Genomic DNA, 24,809 nt, shown 5'->3' with positions numbered 1-24,809 from the left:
CACATTTCCCGATGTAGTCCTTATGTTCATTTGATCTTTGCAGATTCTGTGAAATTGATGGAAGATTTATGATAAGGGGTAGAGGGGCAGATATCTCTCTCTTTGCTAGGTGAGGGAACTGAAAAACATGTAAGGTAACCTGTTGAACACCTGGTGACTAGTTCATAGTCATGCAGAATAGAATCCAGATCTGTTGCTCTTAGCTCTTCTACTAAAACTTTATCCTGGATAAATAAGCCCCTGCTACTTCAGTTCCTCTTTGGTCCTACAGAAGGAATGCCTAGTGAACCTAATGAGAGGTCTTATCTTGTGGATTTTGGGAAATCACTTCACTTAATTGATTTAGTTGCTTCTATAACATTTTGAAATAATCAGATACTTGGACTGTCAAGTAGGTCAGCCAGAAATCAAATTCTTCTTGAGGTATGTCAGAAGTAAAGCTTATAGGAGAGTTCTGGGAAAGTGGGAATGATCACGGTGAATGAAAGAGTGAATAAAAAAAATCTATTAAGCTCTTACTGTGCACCAAGGTCTGTGTTAAGTGCTGAGAATACATGTACAAGAAAGCTCTCCAGAATTTAGCATTATAATGGGGAAGACTGCAGTTCAAGGGGAATGGTGTTGGGGAGCAGTATTAAAAATGTCAAGGATGGTGAGTGGGGACCTTGGGAGAATTGATTGAAATATCCCATGTAGTAAGAGTGGCAGAGTTGATTCAGTCATATTCCTTGGTGGTTCCAAAATTGGAAGCGGGGGAAGAGGGAGTGAGGAAAAGGGAAAAGAGAGTCCAGAGTCAAGTAAAACATGATTGGCATCTTTTCTGAAGAGGTAGTTGGCAAATAGGAGAGCAGAGTAGTGGAAAGAATGTTGGATTAGGAGTTAAGTGTGGCCTGAGTTCAGATGCCACTGCTTATCATAAATCTAGAGCTGGAAGAAACCTCAGAAACCATTTAGTTCAGCACACTCATTGGGGAAATGGAAGTGTAAGGACATTAAGTAATTTGCTCAAGGTGACACAGGAACTCAGTATGGATTGTGTCAAGATTTGAAAATTTGTAGAATGGCGACAAAGGAAAGCTGAGTACTGCAAAATTGACATTTGTGAATTGTAGTGTTGGAGAAGACTTTTGAGGATCCTTTGGAGAGCAAGATCAAATCAGTCAGTACTTAAAAAGGGGAATTCATACTATTCACTGGAAGGTCAATACTGAACCTGAAGCTTAAATACTTTGACCACATAATGAGAAAATGGGACTTATTAGAGAATACCCTAACACTGAGAAAGATTGAAGGCAAAATGAAAAGGGGATAACAGAGGATGATATAGATGGATACTGTCGTGGAAACAACAAACATGAACTTGGACAGACTTTGAGAGATGGAGGAGGATAGAAGGGCCCGATGTGCTGTTGTCTATGTGTTAACAAAGAATTGGACAGTTGGATAACTGAACAGACTCAAAATGGGGATGATAATACTTATGTCATTAGGTTGTTGTCAGGTTCTGATGCAACAGCATCTGTAAAATGCTTTGCAAACTTTCAGGTGCCATATGAAACTAAGGAAAACTCATATTCAAGAAAACTAGCAAATGCTATTTTTAAGATTCATATTTAGGATCAATCAAGGAGCATGAGTCTTACCTACTGCTATAGTGTTTCATCATTCATGCTGTTTATTACTGCTTTTTTTAAGCAACAGTTTGCAAACTGTTTTCTTTTAGAAAATTATTTTTGCTAAAAATACATAAAATTTTAATGAACTTCCCTTACTGAATTATATTTTAAGTCTCCAGTAAAAGCAACAATCATTATAAGGAATATATTATGCTTCCTCTCCTTTGATTAATAGGCATAGCAATTCATATTGTACTTTTACCATTTTGTCTTTTGGAATGAGTTATGAATTGGCTAATAAGTTTTGTTTTTTAAAATGAAGAGACTCCTAAAAAAATTCAAATTAAAGATACTCCCTTTCATTGTTATAGAAACTCACTAGTGCTTCAAAAGCTAATTTTAACTAAAGTAAAATTTCTTTGAGACATAGTCCATGGATCTTTGTGGAATATATATTTTTATGGGTATAGAGATGTATGCTTTTAAAAAATGAATATTGTTGAGGTGTAGAGCCAAGATGGTGGAATAAAAGCAGGAAGTTGCTTGAAGTCTTCCCCAAACCTCTCAAATACCTATAAAAATGACTCTAAACAAATTCTAGAGCTACAGAATCCACAAAATGACAGAGTAAAACAAATCTCTAACCCAAGACAACCTTGAAGGACTACAGGAAGGGTATATATACCATACCCAACTGGGAGCAGAGTGCAGTCCAACATGGGCTGTGCTGGCACAGACAGTGCCATAGCAGGCCTCAGGACTAATCACTGGCAGCTGTGGTGATTTCCAGACTTCTTAGTCTACAAACACCAAAGACAGCATAGAAGGTCAATGGGAAAATTGTGGGACCTGGATGAAAGAGGAGCACAATCTCAGCCATGGGGTAGTGGCGGTGGTGGCAGCAGCAGTGTCTGCTTCTGCAGCTCTGGGCCCACGGGGGGGTATGGGGGGGGGGGGAAATTGGGAGAGGGGTAGAGATTGAGTGACTGATACAAAACCCCTGAAGCCCCACTCCCACTGGAAGCAGAGTCATACTTTGAGAGTTAGAAAGTCAAGTATTTGGCTGGGAAGATGAACAATAAAATCTTACTTTGATGACAAAGAAGATCAAAACGTACAACCAGAAGAAGACAACAAAGTCAAAGCTCCTACATCCAAAGCCTCCAAGAAGAATACAAATTGGTTGCAAGCCATGACAGAGCTCAAAAAGGATTTTGAAAATCAAGTAAGAAAAGCAGAGGAAAAATTGGAAAGAGAAATGAGAGTGATGCAAGAAAATCATGAAAAACAAATCAACAGCTTGCTAAAGGAGACTCCAAAAAATACTGAAGAAATTAACACCTTAAAAAATAGACTAACCCAAATGACAAAAGAGGTTCAAAAAGCCAATGAGGAGAAGAATGCCTTAAAAAGCGGAATTAGCCAGGTGAAAAAGGAGGTTCCAAAGCTCACCAAAGAAAATAATTCCTTAAAAATTAGAATGGAGCAAATGGAAATGAATGACTTTATGAAAAACTAATAAATTATAAAACAGACCTAAAAGAATGAAAAAAGAGCAGACAATGTGAAATATCTCATTGGAAAAACCAATGACCTGGAAAATAGATTCAGGAGAGATAATTTTAAAATTATTGGACTTCCTAAAACCCATGATCAAAAAAAGAGCCTCGATATCATCTTTCAAGAAATTACCAAGGAAAACTGCCCTGATATTCTAGAACCAGAAGGTAAAATAGAAATTGAAAGAATCCACTGATCACCTCTTGAAAGAGATCCCAAAAGAAAAACTCCTAAGAATATTAAAGCCAAATACCAGAGTTCCCAAGTCAAGGAGAAAATATTTTAAGCATCCAGAAAGAAATAATTCTAGTATTAAGGAAATACAATCAGGATAACACAAGATCTAGCAGCTTCTACATTAAGGGATCAAAGGGCTTGGAATATGACATTCCAGAGGTCAAAGGAGCTAGGATTAAAATCAAGAATCTCCTACCCAGCAAAATTGAGTATAATACTCCAGGGGAAAAAATGGATATTCAGTCAAATAGAGGACTTGCTGAAAAGACCAGAAAATTTGACTTTCAAATACAAGAATCAAGAGAAACATGAAAAGATAGAGAAGCAGTCACCAGTCCAATAGCAGTTGATGGCTTCCATTCTCCACACCTCGTGCTACATCTTCCATCCTGTATTGTCCCTTTAGGGCCCCCACCTCCCTATGAAGATCCCCAGAAGACAAGCAGATTGTAATCCAGAGCTTTTTCTGTAAGGACCAAATAGCCAGGCCATTAATAGGTCAATCTTCCATTTTCTGACTTCTTAGTGCAGACTCTACGAAGGCCTAATATCATGGACACATGTCTCATTTTCAGATGTGGTTTTCCATCTGATGTGGCCCAGAGGAGGACAGAGAAAAAGAATGCCCAGTCCCTAGCAATGTGCTAATACCAAAGTTAAGATTGGTCCTGACCTCTAATTTGCTCCCTATTGGGGAAGATCATATGCATGCATTGGTAGAGACACAAATGATGGAGTAGAAGAGGGCACTAGAGGCTGAAGAGATCAGGTAGCATTTGAACTGAGCTTTGAAGGAAACCCCAGATTCCAAGGACTTCAGGTGAGGAGACTGGAGGAATTGCCTCTGCAAAGTCACAGAGATGAGAAATGGAGTGTTATCTATGAAAAATGGTCACAAAGGCTAGTTTAGCTGGATCCAAGAGAGTAATTGTTTAATAAGACTGGAAAGGCAGGTTAGAGTCAAAAACAGCAAACCTGGGCAGGGGGGCAGGGGGGGGGAGTGGCCCACTCCTAGTTCAGACATTATTCTTGGCAAGTGACATCTCCCTGTACTTCAGTGTCTCTTTTTGTAAAGTTGGACAGACTTGTCCCATGATGCTACCGTCAACTAAAAACCAACCACCTCCAGAAAAAAAACACAAAAAATTAATACTGTTGAACTTTATTGGCTAATTGTAAACCCTAGTATTTTATCTACAACTGTAAGAAGCAATGTATATTGTAATATATGTATGGAACAGCTAGGTTGCACAGTTGGATAAAGGTATGAAACACTTAGCACAATGCCTGATGCATATGCCTGGATATATAAGTGGTAGCTATTATTATTACTAAAGGTCAATTTTCTTCTTTATTTCTTATTTAATGTTCCTTTGACAAGACTTATTTCCAGAGATAAACTTTAGACTATCAGTCAACCTGACTTACCCATGTCTTCAGGTACCTTTTTGTTTTCAACTTTGAATGATGGAAGAGATATACCAGGGAAGTTATTTTCTTTTTATGAAAAACTGCACCTCATATCAACCTTAATTGAAGGCATCTTCCATAACATAGGTCAAGAAGGAAAATAAACTTCCCACCTCTAATTTATGTATGAAAGCCCCTTCCCCCTCTCAGTGGCAAATACGATTTATCAGTACAGCCAAGATCTCCTTCACTTTTGAACTGGCAGACCTGGAAAACATCTTTTGAGCTCTCAGAACTCAAATGCTAAAAGCTGATGGTATAAAGGAAACCAGTTAAACAGTGAAAAAGAAGTAAATTAGCCAAACTAATGGATTCCGAGTGGAATGTAGAGAAGAAGAAATGGTTAATGAGAAAGTGATTTTTTAAAATCTTTAATGGACTCAAGAAAACAGGACTCAGAAAATCAGCTGTGGTCGGAAGGTTCACAGTGTCTCAGAGTTAGAAGGGCCCTCATATGTTGCAGACCATATCTGAAGAAGAATCTCTTCACAAGCCCCAAGGCGTGCATACACACCAGTCTCTTCTGAACAATGAGGAATCTTCCCAAGGCAGTCCCATTCAATTTGAAGATTGTTGTCCTTGTGAGAATTTTTTTTCCTCAACTTTCCCAGAATCTGCTTCTCTAACTTCTGTGCTTTGAGCCTAATTTTGCTTTCTAGGAATCTAATACCACTTCTGTTTTATAACCCTTTACTTGAAGAGTAGTTAAGAGGGCAGTTATGTTTTCCTACATTTTCCCTTTCCCCAAACTAAATTTCCTTTTTCCAGGCAAAATATCCCTGCTTCCTTCAACAGATTCTTTTATTGGGTGGTCTTTATTCCCACCATTATTCTGACTGCCCTTCTCCAAATTTATCTTGAAATGTGTCAACCCAAACTGAATGAACATAGTGCTTACAGAAATCTTTTAACCAGGTCAGAGAATAGGGAAACTATCACTCTTTTCCCTATTTCTGTATACTGTGCCTTCCCCAAAGCACATGTCTAACTTTGTCATCTTATTCAATAAACTCCAGGGCCTCCTGTTACCTCCAAGATCAGATGTAAAATCCTCAAAGCCCTTCATAACCCAGCCCCTTCCAACCTTTCCAGTCTTCTTATATCTCATTCCCCTCCAAATACTGTGTGATCCAATGATCCTTGCAGTTGATCCAAACAATACAGTCCATCTCCCAGATCAATGCATTTTCAGTGGCTGCCCCCATGCCTAGAATTCTTTCCCTCCTTGTCTCCTCCTCCTGCGTTTTCCCTTGATTTTTTCAGGTCCCAGCTAAAATCTCATTTCTTGCCTTTCCCAGTATCCCTTAATGCTAATGCCTTCCCCTTGAGATAATTTTCAGTTTATTTTGTATGTATCTTGTTTGTACATAATTGTTTGGATGTTGTTTCCCTGCTATGAGTGTGAGCTCCTTGAGGTAAGGGACAGTTTTTGCCTTTCTATATGTAGGACTTATCAGAGTGCCTGGCATACAGTAGGTATTTAATAAATGCTTACCAATTTGACCTAACAGCAACAATAATTTAATTATGCCATAAAGTTTCCATGACATCATACAGAAATTATCTTCTTTTATCCTCACAACAGGTATTACTGTTTCCCTTTTCAAGATGAGTAAACCATGGCTCATAAAGTTTAAATGTCACACAGTCACACAGCTAGTGTCTGACAGGATTTGAACTCAGATTTTCTTGACTCTGAATATTACCTTAATCACTTTCAGTTATTGAAATTGGATATTTTTATCAGTAAATACAGTGTTATTTCTCATTTGCTTAGAACTTTTTTTTTTAAGAAATAGCAACATTGGATTGCATTGATTGATTCACATACTTTCTTGGATAAATAATTGGTGTTTTTGAGAAATTTGGTCTTAGCTTTTTTTCACAAGTGAAGCAAAGGTAAGCCTTATCCCAGATAAGGCAACGTTATCCTCACTTCTAAATGAGTGGAGTTCAAATTAATGGCTCCACAGTATTCCATAAATTAAATTATTTAAAGGTAAATTAAAATACTAGTAATTATTGTTACTAACATTTATACAGTGCTTACCGTGTTCCAGGCTTTGGGCGAAGTGCTTTACAGTTATGGTCTCATTTGAATCTTATAACAGGCCTGGGATATTGTTATTATCCCCCTTGATACAGATAAGGAAACTGAGGTCGAAAGAAGTTAAATGACTTGCCCAGGGTTACAAAGCCAAGAAGTGTCTGAGATGAGATTTGAACTCGAGTCTTGCAGACTCCAGGCCCTGCACACTCTATCCACCGACCCACCTATTGAGTGCTTAATAACTATTTCTTTAGTAAAGGTAGTGAGCCAACTTCAACGAGGAAGACCTTTGTTCCGCTTTTGCCTTCTGACACATAATACCTGTGTGACCGTGGCACGTCTCAACCTGCCAATGACTCAGCCAACCCCTTCAGACTATAAGTTGCAGAGCAGGTACGATCTACTTTGGCAGAGGATGTTTCCTCTCTGAGAATGTCCTATGCCAATGAAATCACAACGCCAATCCAAAAACAGATAAAATGTTTGTTGCGTTCATGAGCTCATAAGGCACTGCCAGCCTGTTTTATTATTAGCTTAGTATACTCTCTCCCTTCAACAGACTGTAACTAGGTGGCATAGTGGATAGTGTACTGGGTTTAGAATCTGGAAGTACTTGTCTTCATGAGTTCAGATCTGGCCTCAGATATTTGCTAGCTGTGTCTGGCCTCAGATACTAACTGTGTGACCCTGGGAAAGTCACTTAACCCCGTTTGCTTCAGTTTCCTCATCTGTAAAATGGGCTGGAGAAGGAAATCATTCCAGTGTCTTTGCCAAGAAAATCCCAAATGGGGTCACAAGGGGTTAGACATGACTGAAACAACTCAGAAATCTTTTTTTCTCTTGTTCCAAAAAATTGAATTTTTATGTAGGCTACCTTAACTGGTTGGGGGATGCAGGGGAAGGGGGGTGTTAAAGGGTATTGAATGCTCTAACCGTGACAGTCAGACTATTCATTTGCCTCAAAATTGGTTCCAAACTGTGGTGTCTGAAGGACAGTGGCAGAAATGATGAAAGGTGTAACAGGCCCTTTAAAAGAAATACCTCATCCATAGATCGCCAGGGACATCTGTTAGAGCTATGAAGGGCCTGCTGAGTGATGGGATAAGTGAGAAGAACTCTAGCTGATGAGCTCTGCCGGCAGGAGCAGGTGTTACTCTAGGCAACAGGAGTTACTAATTACCAAAGGAGGTTTCAGTGAATGAGAGGCCACGTTGCCAGCCAAAAACACAACCAGCAGAATCCTGGAATTGTCTTCTTTGTAATAGATGGTTAAATATAATTTCACGATGGCACTGTCTGTGGAATTTAATTCTGGCAGATGAAATTTTTGAAAGGAGGAGAAACTTTGTTTTCCAACCTTTGAGTTGAATGTTGGTTAGATAAAAATCATATGAATTTCATTCAGAAGCAGTAGCAACTCACAACCAGATTTCATCAAGAATTCATTTTTTAAAAAATCCAAAGAAAGCAGCAAGCAGGTGGCTTGGAGTTCAGGATGTAAAACCCCTAGAAGATTTACTGAATGCTTAACAGCACATTTGGATGTTGTATGTAGCTCTGGGACTTAATCTGAGTTAAATATTGGTTTATGTGTGTAGTCAATTATGATAAAGTTTCAAAGTTCCAGTCTAACAGTTTTGAATGTCCCTCATCTATTTTATGGAAAATCTTTGTTTTTAGTGACCAAAAAGATTAGTATTTGGAATTTGCTTTCACGTGCAGCCTCTATTAATAGGGTTTACTCCTGGTTTATTACCGACAATGATTTTTAAGTACTTCATGTAGGTGTAGCCTAAGATATTTGTAAATTGAAAGCACTAGAGAGTTAATGCTATATCTGAACAAACAACTTAGCCCTTATTTAAATCTGGGAAGGAAACTAATCTGCCCAATGAAAGCAAGAGTAATCTGCTGTGGATAAGAGTACTTTGATTTTTTTTTTAAAGATGCATAAGGAAAACATACTAATGGTGATAAAATATACAAAAATACTGTTGGCCTATTTTAAAGAGTCTTCTTCCAAGAGGAATGGATGTGAATATTATTCGCGTGCATACGTACACACAGCACACACACGTACACACACACACACACACAATCTTTAGTTCTGCATTCATTCAACAGACATTTATCACTCTGTGAGACAACAGTAGGTACCATGTAATCGTGGAAAGTCATTGACACTTAGGAACTTTATAGAGAGAGGTGATTTAACACCCAAATGAGGATGTAATGATTCCTTTATGATAGGATTAGACAGGATTTTGAAAAGTACTAATTATATAAAGCCATTAGTAATTAATAAAAATAATTGAGCATCCTTGGTTCATCTAAATCCCTCTTATAAATGACTTTTCAAGAATATAACCATTATATCAATGAAGGCACACCTGTTGGTCTTGGCACTATATTACATATGAATAAATCCAAAGTTTTATAACATATCTTTCTTCGATGATAATTTTTGTCCAGATTCAGAGATTAAGACCGAGACAGGGATAAAAAACAGGGCAGGGGCAAGGAAATGTGGTATAGTGGACCTGTTGATGTATTTCTGTTTGTATGCACACTTCTTATTACATACTTATTACAAGAACAAAGAACAATATTTCTGCAAGTCTGAGAGATGACTCTAGTAATGGAAAATGAAGACCCACTTCCTTCCTCCCATTCTCCCTTCTTCCCTCCCTCCCTCTCTCCTTCCTTCCTTCCTCCCTTCCTTCCTCCCTTCCTTCCTTTCTTTCTCCCTTCCTTCCTTCCTTTCTCCCTTCCTTCTTTCCTTCCTTCCTTCCTCCCTTCCTTCTTTCCTTCCTTCCTTCCTTCCTTCCTTCCTCCCTTCCTCCCTTCCTCCCTTCCTCCCTCCCTCCCATCCTCCCTCCCCCCTTTCCTCCCTCCATGATCTCCAAGATCCTTTCCTGTTCTAAATCCTATAATCATGACCCTGCCTAAATGCCTAAAAGTGACTCAGTAGATAGAGCACTGGACTTGGAATCAGAAAGACCTGAAACCTGAGACTTCCTAGGTGTGTGATCCTAGACAAATCATTTAACCTCTGACTCAGTTTCCTCTGTAAAATAGGGATAGTAATCAAAGAGCAACTGAGATAGGACATGTAAAGTGTATGACAAAGCTTGAAGCACTATATAAATTTCAGCTATTATTATTGTTGATATTAAAAAGAAAGGAATTCCCCCTCCCCCTTCTCTGTAAACTTCAGTGGCTTCCTATTCATTCTCGTTTTGATTTTTAAAGCCCTTCACAGCCTGACCCTTTTTTACTTTTACAGTCTTACACTTTACTCTATGTATACTATGATCCAGTGACACCAGCCCTCTTACTGACCCTTTATCTCCTGACTCCCTATCTTTTCTTTTTTTTAAAATATATTTTATTTTTCCCCAATTACATGTTAAAACAGTTTTTACCTTTACAGTCTTACACTCTACTCTATGTACACTATGATCCAGTGACACCAGCCCTCTTACTGACCCTTTATCTCCTGACTCCCTATCTTTTCTTTTTTTTAAAATATATTTTATTTTTCCCCAATTACATGTTAAAACAGTTTTTACCTTTACAGTCTTACACTTTACTCTATGTACACTATGATCCAGTGACACCAGCCCTCTTACTGACCCTTTATCTCCTGACTCCCTATCTTTTCTTTTTTTTAAAAATATATTTTATTTTTCCCCAATTACATGTTAAAACAGTTTTTAAAACATTTTAAAAAGTTTTGAGTTCCAAATTCCTCTGAGACAGTAGGCAGTCCAATATAGTTTATACATGTACTGTCATGTAAATCATTTCCATATTAATAGTCATTTTGTAAAGGAAGACAGGGAGGGAGGGAGGAAGGAAGGAGGGAGGGACGGAGGGAAAAGTAGCATGCTTCAGTCTATATTAAGATGGTATTAGTTCTTTCTCTGGAGGTGGATAGCATATTTCATCATGAGTCCTTTGGGATTGTTGCTGAGAATAGCTGAGCCATGTACAATTCTTCATTGTGTGCAGCACTTTGCTGGTTCATTTTACTTTGCATCAATTCATGTAAGTCTTTCCTGGTTTTTCTGAAATCATCTTGCTTGCCATTTCATATAGCATAGTAATATTCCATCAGAATCATATACCCCAGTTTGTTTAGCCATTCCCCCAGCTGATGGGCATCCCCTTGATTTCCAGTTCTCAGCCACCAAAAAAGAAGCTGCTAAAAATAGGTCCGGTCTTTTCTCCCTGCCTTTTCACTAGCTGTCCTTCATGGCTGTAATGTCCCCTTTGCTCATTTCTGCTTCCTCACTTCCTTTAAGACTCAGCTCAGATACCATCTTCTGCAAAAGACCTTTCCCAATACCCTCAACTCCTCTTCCTTTCTCTGAGGTTACAATTCACCCTGTATAAATCACGTGTATGTTCATATTTGTGTGCATTTTGTTTGCCCTGTTTGAATGTGAATTCCCTGAAGGACAGGAACTGTGTAGATGCATTCCCAGCACTTAGCACAAAGTTAGCACTTAAGAAATGCTTGTTGACTGACTCAGAAAGAAAAACAGGGCCAAAGTTAATGGAACTTAGAGCAGTCAGGGAAGGAGCTTCTCCTCTTCTTAATTGATTCATTTGTTTGGTCAGTCTTTATTAAAGACTGAAAGGTTTCTGTAAGATCAAGTCCCTTGTTTAATAAGTTTATTTGATTATATGTTTTCATTAGTTTTTACTGTTGAAATTTTTTTAATAAAAGAATGAGATAGATTCTGAAGGAAATGCAAATGATCAGTTTGCATTGTGGACTCAATGCAATTGTAGACTTATAGGATTCAAGAGAAGTCCTATAGACTAAAGAAACATCATTGGAATAAATGTTTAACCTCTACAATTAATTTATAGAAGGGGATAGCACTTGTTTGTATTTATATTTGTTAGAAGCTGGTTGTATTAACACATGTAATACAAGAGGTCTTTCTCTTAAAGTGATAATTAGTAATAGGCAAATGCCACTTAAAGTGAATCCACTTAAAATAGCGACCAACAACTCCAAGAAAATTATTTTGGAAAATGAAGTAAATTATGAAATTAAGTTTGACTTAGTATGTTTAATCAATTTTAAAAGTAGGATTTCAACTGCAATAACTCTTAGAATGAAGAATGTATCAACTATCAATCATGTAATTTTGTGAAGGTAAATAAATAGTACAGCTTAATATCTTTCCTTTAACCTAATACTCCAGGAACAACAATGACAACAGAGCATTTATATACATGACACACTTTAAAATATAATCTGCATTATTTACATTTTCTTTGCCACTTCCTTGACAACCAGTCATCATTTTCTTTACAACCAACAAAACAATAAATCAACCCTGATTTGTTGCACCTACTTTTACCCAAGATATAAATACTTACACTGAAAATTTAATAATCAGCTCTCATGAGCTAGTAAACGCTGATTCCAACACATTCCTGAGTATAAGAAATTTTGCTCCAGCTTATTCTTGTTTTTCTTATAAGTATTATATTGTTGGATTCTGTTTTCTAATCCGTCCTATTAAATTTGTAGTTGAATTCATGCTATTTACATTAGTTATGATTGTATATTTCCCACTGTCCTATTCTGTTATGTTTTTCCTTTTTTTACAAAGAAGAGGGGAGTGAGTTCAGTTCTAGTGTTCTAGGTTTGTGGTACGTTGTTTACTCCTTCTTATCTTTCCTTCACACAGAGTCCAATAATAGGATTCCCCCCTTTATTTCTTTTCTTTTAAATATCTCTCCAAAATTTACCCAGCATTTATTTTGCTTCGGATGAATCCCTCCCTTGATATATCTTCCTTCTTGTTCATCTTTTTCCCTTCTCCCCTTTCTCTACTGATTCTTTGTTGGGTGAAATATATTTCTGTAGTCGTGTGTATATGTGCGCACATGCACGCTTGTGCCCTTGTGGTGTGAGGGCTTCTTTCCTTCCCTTCCTGTTTCAATGAGAGTGATATTCAAGTGTTTTCTGCCCTTCCCCTCCTTGTTTGTATAAGCTTCTATTTGCACACCCCAGTTATATGAGGTAATTTTCCCTTAGCCTACTTTCCTCCCCTCCCCTGTTGTATAATCTTCTTCCTTTTCCTTTCCAGTCTTATTTTAAGGTCAACAAAATCTAAGAGAAACTCCCAGGTCCTTTTTCTAAGTAGACGGCCGTTTTGACCACTGATGATGATAGTCCAGGGGAAAGGGGGAGAAGAGGGAGGTGGAGAACGCATATTATCATCTCTTCATATTAGAATATAAATTTATGCCTTATTTAGTCATTTATGATTACTCACATTTACCTTTTTGTGTTTTGTATTGATTGCTGTGTTTGTTTTTCAGAATTCTACTCAGTTCTGGTCTTTTTTATCTGAAATGCAGTAGAGTCTTCTATTTCATTAAAGTTCCATTTTCCCCCTGTAGGATTATGTTCATTTTTGCTGAATAAGTTATTTTTTTTCTCTAGGCCTATTTTTTCTTTTTGCTTTCTGAAATATTATATCCCAAATTCTACAACGGTTACCGCTAGGATGATTCTAACTCCTAGGTACCTAAATTCTTTCTTTCTGGTACTTTCAGGTTAGTTGGTTAGTTTTTTTAATCTAGAAACTATAGATTTGGGAAATAACATTTTTTGAGAGTTTTCATTTTGTGGTTTCTGCTGGGGGATAATCAGTGGATTCTTTCTATTTCTATTTTGTCTTCTGGTTCTATGAGATTTGGACAGTCTTTTATTTTTTCCAGTGTTATGTCTGGGTTCTTTTTTTTGTCATGGCTGAAAGTCTAGTAATTCTTAAATGATCTCTTCTCACTCTGTTTTTCAAGTCAGTCATTTTTGCTCTGATGTATCTTACATTGTCTTCCAATTTTTTCGATATTTTGAATTTGTTTTCATATTTCTTACTCTCATGTGGTCATTAGATTCCATTCGGTCAGTTCTTAATTTTCAGGATGCTTGTTTCTTGGGTAGAGTTTTTTTCTCTCTTGCCCTAAGGTACTAATTTTCTTCCACATCTTTCTTCCATGGCTCTTTCTTTTCTCATTTCTCCCCTAGTTCCTTTACTTGGTTTTATTTAACTAATTTTAAACTCTTTTTTAAAACTCCCTGTTTTATATCTTCCAGGAAATCTGTTTGCTTATGCTCAAGTCATATTTTCTTGGGGGTTTTGATTGTAGCTGGTTTGGAGTTATTTTCTCCTGGGTTTGTGATTTGAGGGTAATAATTCTTTATGGTGGGATTCTGTTTTTATTTGTCTACTTCCTGGCTTGAGACTTGATCTTAGGACCATGCTCTGGACACCTGAGGGGAGTGCCTGAGCTCAGTTTTTTCCTCTTAGGTCATTCTTTTATTTTCTTTGGGTACTGAGTTTTGTGTTGTTCTAGAAGCTCCATGACAGCTCAGGATAGAGACCTGCAAGCTTTCAGGGCTCCCAAAGTAGTCTGATACAGGGCAGCATCTGATGGCTTCTTTCCTAGTCAGAGCTCTCCAAGTTCCTTACCTAAAAATCATTTCTGTGAACTTGCTTCTGGTTGGAAGTTCCAGTAGACTCGTGATGGACTGAGCCATCATCAGCTATCTGGAAAGCTCTGTTGGTTCAAAGGGACATGACTGTATTTCGCATTAGAGCCACCCTAGGTATAGGTGCCCTGCTCAATCCACCCTGGGACTGTGACAGAAAACCTTGAAATAAGCAGTAGAATTACCAGTTGGGTACCTAGTCCTCCTGCACAAGATTACAGGGCTCTGTATGAATTTAGGACCTTTTCTTGACCTGGTGAGTCACCTTTTACTTCTGTGTGGAGTGCATAGAGCTTTTGTTCAGACTCATTTTCCAATGTCTGTTCTATTATTTCCCCATTTATCGGAAACAAAAAGGGTTTCATATAATATTTACAAATGTAATTCTAAAGCATGCAGCATCAAATGAAATTTAAACAATGTTATATATTCATTAATATTTAATGCATTTTAGGTTATCCATGCCTTTGACCTATGGCCAGTCCCCACTTTGCTGACACATTTCATTAATGTAAATGATAAGGAACTGACATGTGTAATAAAATGGAAGTAAATAAAATATAAAAACTATAATCCAGAGAGTATGGATTTTATTAAGGCGATGGTTAATGAAGCTTTAGAAAAGGTAGAAGTGATCACAAACCATCATCGTACTTTCAAGAGTAAGTCATGGGAGACTGCTCTTATTTCCTTTCCTAAACTGATGTAACAGCAAAGACCTCGGCATGCACGGGAGGGCCTGCTGTGCAGGTTCTTAGATATGCTTTTCTCAAAGGAAATCAACTTTTGAGGGATCAACAATCACAAGTACTACTAATATTCAGTTAGTTCAGGGGAAAAAGTCAGCACCCTGAACTTCAGAGAAAATACAAACAGAAATTACAGAAAAGCCAACAGACAGGGCTTCCAACTGTCTGACCATAGACAATACATGCATCATTACCAGAGAGAGAAGCACCAACATCTGGGTTTTCAAAGCCAAGGGGCTTCTTAAAACGGCTGCCCAGAGTCTGATCTGGCACAGGAACCTTCTTCTGAAAAATAAGCCTCAAAGCAAAACCTCACCTCAGAGTGTGTGTGTGCGTGTGCGTGTGTGTGTGTGTATGTACACACACATACATATGCATACATACACACATATAGCTATAGATAAAGACATAGATATACTCTTTCAGGGCTGGAGGGCATGACCCTCATGCCTCTGTGCTTCAGAAATTAGCAAAAGGTGCCTGAGACCTATTAATGGGTAGGGAACATCTGTAACTCTTTCCCTCACCCTCCATTAACCTTACATTAACTTTACAATTGATTACTAGACTAATAAGGATTAGGGACTGATTTTATTTCCCTTCTTAAACTAGGTACTAGACTGATACTAGGGAATGTCATACTTATAGTTATCCTAGATTTTGGTTAAGCATTTGACTTTCTCATGATACTCCTATGGATAGGACCAAAGGATATAGGTTAGACAAAAGGTAAAGTTAGGTCTCTTCAGAGCTAGTTGGAGGATGAAACCAGAAGAGTTTGATGTTTCCTTGGAAGGAAAACTGTAGAATATTGCTCAGATATCTGTACTTGGTCCTATGCTGTTTGATACTTTGATCAGTGACTTGGATAAAGGCACAGATCACATGTTTATCAAATATTCAGATGACACAAAGGTAGGATGGATAGCTGACATATTGGATGACAGGGTTAGAATAGATTAGAACATTGGACTGAATTTAAACAGGTGAAATTATGTAAAGATAAATGTTGAGTTTTCCTTTTGAGTTCAGAAATGTCTATGACAAGATGGAGGAGACGTGGGTAGACAAGCATTTGTGAGCTTGCTATAATGAACTCAACAGAATTCAGCACCATAATGTGGCAGCCTAAAAGTTGCTGTAAACTTGAAGTGCATTAGGAGAGGCATCATCCAAGACTAGGAAGGTGATATTCCTGCTCTGCTTTGCTCAGACCATTCACATTTGGAGTGTTGTGTTCAGTTTGGGGCTCTCCAGTTTAAGAGGGGCTTGATAAAGCTGTAATGTATAAGAGGAGGGTAAACAGAATGCTGAAGGGTCTCATGCTCCTTCCACACATGAGGCTCATGTTGAAGGAATTAAGAATATTTATTCTGGAGAAGAGAAGACTTAGCAGGATAAGGATAGGTTTCTTTAAGCATTTGAAGCTCTGTCATGTGGAAGAAGGATTACACTTGTTTGTCTGAGTCCTAGGGGGCAGACCTAGGATAAATGGGTGGAAGTTGCTGAGAGATTGACTTAGATTCTATATGAGGGAAAAAATTTCTGATAATTAGAACTGCCTTAAAGTAGAATAAACTGCTTGAGAAGGTTTCCTTTTGCTGGAGAACTTCAAATGGAGACTTGGAGGGCCATTTGCCTGTTATGCTTAGAGGAAATTAATTTTTCCCATGTGAACAAATTGGACTAGGTGGCCTTTGGTGTCATTTAGCATTGATTGAGATGGTGTCATTGTGTATGCCCTTAGGAAAATGTTTTCTCAGTTTTAGCATGTGTTCTAGAAGGAGGGGAGGGACAGTAATATATCTCCATGTTATCATTAATCCTGTGTAATAAAAATACCAGCCAGAAAAGTATTTCTTGCCTAACACTACACCATCTGTATGCAGACATTTGAAAGTACTATTTTAATGGCCATTTCGGAGTATATCAATCTAGAAAGCCCAGCAAAAACATAATTTTTATTAGTTTGTTTTCAAATTTCATTGCTTATAAATTTTGTGTGTGTGTGTGTGTGTGTGTGGTGGGTTTACTTCTTACTGGGTTCTGTACTTTTAAAATACAGACTTTTCTTGTTAGTGATACGTAACCTCAATGTGGTCATATACAAGTAACATCGCAGAATGGGAGTTATGAACTAAGTAGGCACTTTCATGTCAGACACTAATAATTTTAATGTGTGTACATTCTCATGTCTCTCATTTTCTTCCATAATTCTTAAAGTAAAAACAATCAGAGGAGGTAGTGTACCAATTGCTGTTCTTTTTTTCTCCTTTTTTTTAACAGAGGGTGGATCACACTTCTTACAAACCTCATCATTTTGAGGTGGGGCTAAGATGAGCATAACCAGCGACGAAGTGAATTTTTTGGTATATCGTTATCTCCAGGAGTCAGGTAAATTATTCATCTTTCAGTCAGTAAGCAGCATTTGTGAAGTCAGATGTGTACAGAGTGTTCTGTTATAAGTGATACTAGACTAAAGCAAAGGAAAAAATAAAAGGTATCCCTTTTCCATGACTGTCCCTGGGTGTAGAACCCAGATCATGACAAGGGGTATGGACCCCCCCATGCCAACACATTTGGGGCTGTCTTTGATGAAAACAAAAAATACAAATAGAAAGCATCCTGAATAAAGTATGTGCTTTGTTAAAAAATGGGATGATGGTGAAGAAATTTATGAATTGATTCGATGTTTATTAATCTCTTAAAGTAATTTTTAGTACCGATCTGGAGAGAGAGGGAGAAACCTGTCTCATTTTCCATTAATTTCCTCATTGTACTACTAGGGAGACTTTTATACCATAGCAGATAGTGGAATTGGAATCAGGAATACTTAGATTTGAATTCCATTTCTGACACTAATCATGTGATTCTGGGCAAACCACTGGATCTCTCTGAGTGTCAGTTTCCTGATCTGTAAAATGGGGATAGCAGTAACTCCCCGGCAGGACCTACCTTACGGTGTTCTTCTGGAGATCCGGTGAGCGTCAGTTCTGTAAAGCACTTTACAAAATCTAAAGTACTGTATAAACGTCACTTGTTAGTATCATCCAGTCGGTGATCCCTCCCCTGCTTCTCCCAGAAGTCAGGGCTTTTGGTAGTGTGATCTAATTATCTTTTTTCCCTAACTATACTTTTGGTTTTCCTCAACAAGATATCATATATAATGGAAAGTAAATAGACTGTGTAATTTGCTTATAGGCAAAGACAAACCTCTTTCTGCCACTGATCACTGAGCAGATTGGTGCGGTATGGTAGAAAAAGTATTGGACTAGAAAGTCAGAATCCTCAGATTTTAATTCTGACCGTGACATTGCCTATGTGACCTATTACATATGTGGTTCTCACCTGTAAAGGTAAAAGATTGAACTAAGAGAGTCTGAACTCCCTTCTGGCTCCAAAATTCTGATATGTCACAGTATTTTCTCTATTAATATGTGTATTTTCAAATTAGAATTCAGTCCAGTTTTTTTAAAAGATTCAGCATTTAACTGCTTACTTTACACGAGATCCTGTGCTAAGAAAATCATATTTCATAAGAAAATAATAAATACATTGTCTTATAATGAAATTTTCGAGGCCAAAGGTATATTCACTGCAGGTTTGTGTGTGTGTATGGATACATGTGTGCATATTTATACACACATAGATAGAGATCTGTATGTAAAGTATTAGTTCCTTTTGAACTTCAATCATTTTCCAGTAGTTAGAGACTACTAATCATTTTTTAATCATTTTTTTGGTGAGGCATTTGGGGTTAAGTGACTTTACCAGAGTCTAGTGTCTGAGGCATATATTCCCTTCGTGAAAGTGTTCAGCCCCTAGATGTAAAAATCACATTTATCACAGTACAAAATGTCATAGGTGAAAGAGCGGAACTGTTCTTGCCCTTGGCATTTGTGATACATCTGATGGGGGACAGAGAGTGAAAGAGGTTTAGTTGTTTTTTTTCCGTTTTCATTGGACAAAGAACAATAAATTCTCTGGATCTAGAGAATGAAGAGAGGGCTTGGCTGCTATATTATACCTCAGCAGTAAGGTACAGCAGCATACTTCTGTGAGTAAACAAGGAATTCTTTTTCCTGTGTTTTGGAAGTTTTGGAAGAGTTGACTGTTTTTTTCCTTTTGTATTTGTTTACATTTGTTTACCATGTTTGCAGTGCTTTTAAAGATAGCTACTGAGTATAGCTCATAAATGTGAAATTAGTGTTTAGAAGTAACATACTGATTTTTTCTGATTTGTAAGTAATTTAAAAAAAAAGAAACCGTGTATTGAATTCATATTTATCAAGAGAGGCCTTCTAATCTAAACACTACATGCATTCCAATACTAACATTGAAGGCCACATTGAATTTTGGGGCTGGTTTCTTATTAAAAAGAGGAACTTTCTTTTATGTAGGTACTCATGTATGTGGGTAGGTTGTGTGATAGGTTAGTCTTAAATTCAGCCATAATATTCACTTCATTCAACAAGCATTTATTGAAAGTAACAAGCATCTCTGGGAAAGTGGAGGGGAGGGAAGAAAAAATTTCCATGATAATTTTGTTGTATATTTTGAAGAAATAGGAAGTTGTGCATGGTAGACTTATAGTTTCATGTACAATCATTTTTTATTGTATTGTGTTATAGAAATGGTTGTCTTTTTCCATAAATTAAAAATAAAATTTAAAAAGTAACAAGTGCATAATTTTTGTCCTAATTAAAAGTCTTATTTGCACTGGAAATTTTTATTTTAGCAATAGATTACCAAATTGATTTAAACCACTAGTGCCATTTCCTTTGAGAAACTATTGTCCTCGCGCTATACTTTTCAAAATGTATTTGAGGAAATTTTGAATCTTTAATATTTTAATTAAAATTTGCTGGAGAACCCTCAGTAATTATTAGACAAATTTGCTTGCAATCAGGTTTTAGAAATTTGTTCAGTAATTGGGTGTGACAGGTTTTGTGGTGCCAGCACATCTGTTTTAAAGAAGCCTTTGCTTTTCTGAGCTGCCTGAGGAGTGTTGTCAGCTATTTTCCTTTTTAAAGTTTGTGTTTTTACCAAGGAACTGCCCTCACTTCTGAAGCTCTGTAAAAATGAAACCTGTTTAAAACAAGAAAATCTGAATGTTTCCAATCAGTGCTTTAATTTCCAAATTTGAGTGGTTTAGTCCATCCATCCTTGACTTCTATACATTGAGTGAGAATTCAGACAATTAAGGACATTCTATTGTTAATTTTTTAAAAATAAGGAAAGTAAATGGATTTTTAAGATAATTTTAATAGATCATTACAACGTTTTGGTTTATTAGCAAATTTTAGAACATAATATTTACCATCTGAAAATAAGATTTTCAAAAAATCTTAAATTTTTTAAGAGATGTGTTATAATATTGATAAAGCTGGGGAAAAACCTGGAGTTTTTTCCAGTCTAATTTCCTCATTTTACAGATGAGGAAACAGACCTTCTGATAAAGAAGTTCAAATTAATCACTTTTTCCACTAAACCATTTGGCCACATTGTTAATCATATTGAACTTGGGTTCAAGAGAGCTAGGTTTAAATGACAACTTTCATCGTGTGTGACTTAGAGGAATTCAAATTTCTTCAGCTTTGGTTGCTTTTATCTCCATAATAGGGAAAACTTCCCACTGCAGTTGTACTGTGTACCTGAAAGCATAAGTTGCCAGTGTAGTTACTAATGAACATGAAAGTTTTGAGGACTCTCCTTATTTTATGGTTTGGAATAAATAAAGCCACTGCAAAAAAGAAAGAAAGGAAGAAAGGAAGAAAGGAAGGAAAAGAAACCACATTTCACATTTGTATGATGTAAAAAAAGTTAGAAAAACTGAGCTTATGCAGATTGAATATACCTTTATTTTTAAATAGAGATGTTTAAATCAATCTATGGTAAGCTATGGTTTTATGACTTTTGTATGTCAGCAAAACTTGGAGTTTTTGTTTGTTTCTCAGTAGCCATTCTGTGGAGATAAGTACACATTGTTGTTGTAGCTGCTTAGTTATGAGTTCTTAACCAATCCTATACAGCAGTGTTTTCTTTGAAGCCTGCCCTTATAGACAAGTAAAATTAGAAAGAAAATAAAGGCAGGAAACGTTTCTTGCTTATACTTGCTGCTTTTTTTTTCCACATGTGATTGTGTGTGCACACACTTGTATTTTTCTTATGTTTTCTCTCCTGCATGAATATAAACTGCTTGAGGGCAGGGGCTAAAGTTTCACTTTTATTTTTATGTGGGCATATTAATAGGCAATTAATAATTACATGGTCATTGATTGGATTAAATAGATTTGGTTTTTCCAATTTTATTTTCTCCTCTTTAGAGGAAGCATTTACATATAGTCTGACTTACTCTGTTTCTGACATTTAGCCTAGTATGTAACATTTAAATCTGAGGAAAACTTCTTTAATGAACTATGCAGTTGGTATGTTCTTCTTCTTGAATAGCTGTTAATTAGAGTCAGCTTGGTGGTGCTGTGGATAGAGTGCGAGGCATGGAGTTGAGTACCTGAGTTCAAATCTGCCCTCAGAGACTTACTTCCTGAGTACCTTTGGGCAAGCCACTTAACCCTATTTGCTTCAGTTTCCTCATCTGTAAAATGAGTTGAAGAAGGATATGGCAAACCACTCCAGTACCTTTGCCAAGATAAAAGCAGGTGGGGTCACGAAGAGTCAGACGCAATTGAAAAATGATTGAACAACTTGTGTGTACTTTATGTTCGTGTCCTTTGTACATAATGTATATCTAGAATAGAATATAAGCTTCTTAAGGAACCAGTCCATATTTTGTCTTTGTAAATCTAAGAACTAGCATGGTGTATTGTATACAATGGGTGCTTAATAAATATCCGATTGATTGAATTGAGAAAGCATTGTATGAAGTTAGCTATGTGTGTGAGTTACATTTGGTAACAGCAATAATAATAATAAATATTTGTGAATATAATATGTATATACATACATGCATATCCTATATGTGTGTGTATAATAAATATAATGTATATTACACTTCTGTATATGATATATGTACCCACATATGTATTTGTGTATGTATATATACATTTAGATGTCCTTTTGATTATCTTCAAAGGTGAAATCTAAAGTTGATGAACATTTGACCCAGTCAATAATTTGCAAGACTAATTTTAAAAAATGAAAAAATATTGTTTCTTTTCTTTCCATTTTTAACATCTTTCCCTTCAATTTTTATGTAATACTATTTTCGTTTTTTCACTAAAGCTGTAATTTTCTTGGTACAAGGAGTTAAAAAGTGAGGAAATGCAAGTGGCCCTGCAGTTTATAATCTTAGAGAATTTCCTGGGGGTCTAAGAGACTAAGTGACTTGCTCTGGGTCACCCCAGTAAGTGGAAGAGGTAGAATTTGAACATGGAGCTACTTGATTCTGAGGCCAGATGTCTTGTCAACTAGACCACACTGCCTCTTACATTTCACTGTATTAATATGACATGTTACTTTTATTAAATGATTTTAATAGATCTTAATTAATAATATTTTATTTTTCTTCCAATTATATGTTAAAACAAGTTTTAACTTTTTTGTTTTTTTAATGAGGTAATATCTCAAAATTTCCATTTTTAGTATCTCATTGTAAAAAATTCATGAAGCTAGGAAAACCTGAGGACCTCTTTCTAATTCATGGGAAAAGAAACTCCACACATACTCTTACAATACACAAGAAACAAAGCAAGAAAATTCCGAAAAAATTGTTATAAAGTAATCAATTTTTCAGATTTTTAGTCACTTTGATGAGATCATGGATTCATTCATTCAAAAGGTATTTATGAAAGGATGAAAGTAAGTTTACATAACACAGATTATGTCATAGGATTATAGGTTTAAAGCTGAATGGGACTTTGAAGGTCATTTAGCCCAACCCTTTCATTTTGATGAGAAAACTGAAGAGTGGAGAGATTGTGGCCTCTCTAACTTCACACAGAAGTGATAAATGGGAGAGGCAGAATCTGAATCCAGGTCATCTCCATCTCCACTACTCCATTTCTTCTTAGATAAGCAACTTGAGGGAAGGGCTAATTTCACTTTTGCATTATCAGGGTTTACTTAACACAGTACTTGGCTCCTAGTAAGTGCTCAGTAAGTGCTTTTTCGTTCATCCTTTTATAGTCTGTCATTTTGCATGAAAATATGAAAGACAAGATGAACAACATCTTTTTGTTTATGGGGGAAAATGAGTAACCAATAAAATTGTGTATCATACAAAAAATAGAAATATGTAATCTTGTTTGGTGCAAGTAGGAAAAAGGTGTGGTTTGGCATTTCATTAGTCTTTAAAACAGTCAAAACATGCTTTTATAGCAGAAACTACACTAAATTAAGAAGTAAAAGCTCAAAAGTCCTTTCTGCTTAGTAGATGTGTGATTTTCTGAAACTTAGTGTCTTAAAAGGTAGCTTAGGTGGGACAAGAGATTGAGCCCTGGACTTGAGTCCAGAAGACCTTAGTTCAAATCACACTTCACTAGCTGTGTGCTCCTAGGCAAGTCACTTAACTTTTGTTTGCAATTTCTTCATCTGTAAAATGGGGATGATAATAACATGGACATCTTTGGCATGTTGTAAGGATCTAAAGAGATAATCATTGTAAAGTCCTTAACACAGTGGTTGGCACATAGTGAGTGAGTGGTCTATGTGAATATTACTCTTCTCAGGAGGACCCAAAGAAAGGTTATAGACTGGAGTTTGGTGAGGATCAGAAAAGAAAGGGAATGAGAAAAATAGCAAGAGAAGCATGCAGAGGGGAAAGGGAAGGAAGAAAAATGAGACTTTGCGGGAGGGGACAAAAAGGGAGAGAGAAATAGGAGTGGAAAGGAAGAAGGACCAGAGAACACAGACACACACACACACACACACACACACACACACACAGAGAGACACACACACACACACACACACACACAGAGACACACACACACACACACACACACACACACACACACACACACCCCACCCACCATAAAGTCTAGAAGGGATCTTAGAGAGCAAATCTTTCATTGAGAATCTCTAATCACAACATGACACCTGCGAAGTGAAATATTTTCCCCAGACACATATTGGCAAGACAGAAAACCATCACTCCTATTTTGTTTCAGGTTTTGCTGGGTTCTTTTTTTGTTTTGTTTTTATCAAAGAACTAGAAAGGATTTCAGGAAGTTATTTATCCCATCCCTATGTCTCTAAGGCAGGACATTACCCAGATGATTCTTAAATCTTTAATGGTTTTCCATGATTTAAAAAGTCTTATCTTTCATCCTCCTCCAGAGAAGGACGGTTTTGTTATGGTTGGTTGTTAGCGATGGTTATTCATTACTGTATCTTATGCAGGATAGGTATTCAGTACATATTTATTGATTTGATTGCATATTTTTATATCCTCTTTATGCCTGTGTAAAGAATAAAAATAGTTTGGAAACCATGTCTTACTGGGAGAGAGGGAGCTGTAAAACCTAGTTAACATAATTACCAGGTGTAGCACCAACAGAATTTGAATTTATTTTTTAATTAGTTATGGCAGTCTGGTTTTAATATATAAAGCTCTGCCTCCTCTTGTCTTCCTGAGGTTA

At 36.8% G+C, this 24,809-nt stretch overlaps 1 protein-coding gene across 4 annotated transcripts in view; it reads left to right on the top strand.

Moving 5' to 3' along the window:
- The window catches only part of TBL1X (transducin beta like 1 X-linked), a 381,972-nt gene that overhangs the window by 260,919 nt on the left and 96,244 nt on the right, over positions 1-24,809 (top strand). For 3 of the 4 annotated variants that reach the window (XM_072614421.1, XM_072614422.1, XM_072614423.1), the window contains one exon: positions 17,497-17,604. In XM_072614421.1, coding sequence (XP_072470522.1) covers positions 17,547-17,604 — 58 coding nt within the window. In that variant the 5' untranslated portion in view covers positions 17,497-17,546. Of the gene's footprint in view, positions 1-17,496; positions 17,605-19,153; positions 19,268-24,809 lie in introns of those variants that run through there. The other variant, XM_072614424.1, reaches the window with a different exon arrangement.

This window comes from Notamacropus eugenii, chromosome 5 (genome assembly GCF_028372415.1).
Source record: "Notamacropus eugenii isolate mMacEug1 chromosome 5, mMacEug1.pri_v2, whole genome shotgun sequence".
Lineage (NCBI taxonomy): Eukaryota > Metazoa > Chordata > Mammalia > Diprotodontia > Macropodidae > Notamacropus > Notamacropus eugenii.
The sequence above is the reverse complement of the archived record's forward strand: the minus strand, read 5'-3'. Positions and strand labels throughout refer to the sequence as shown.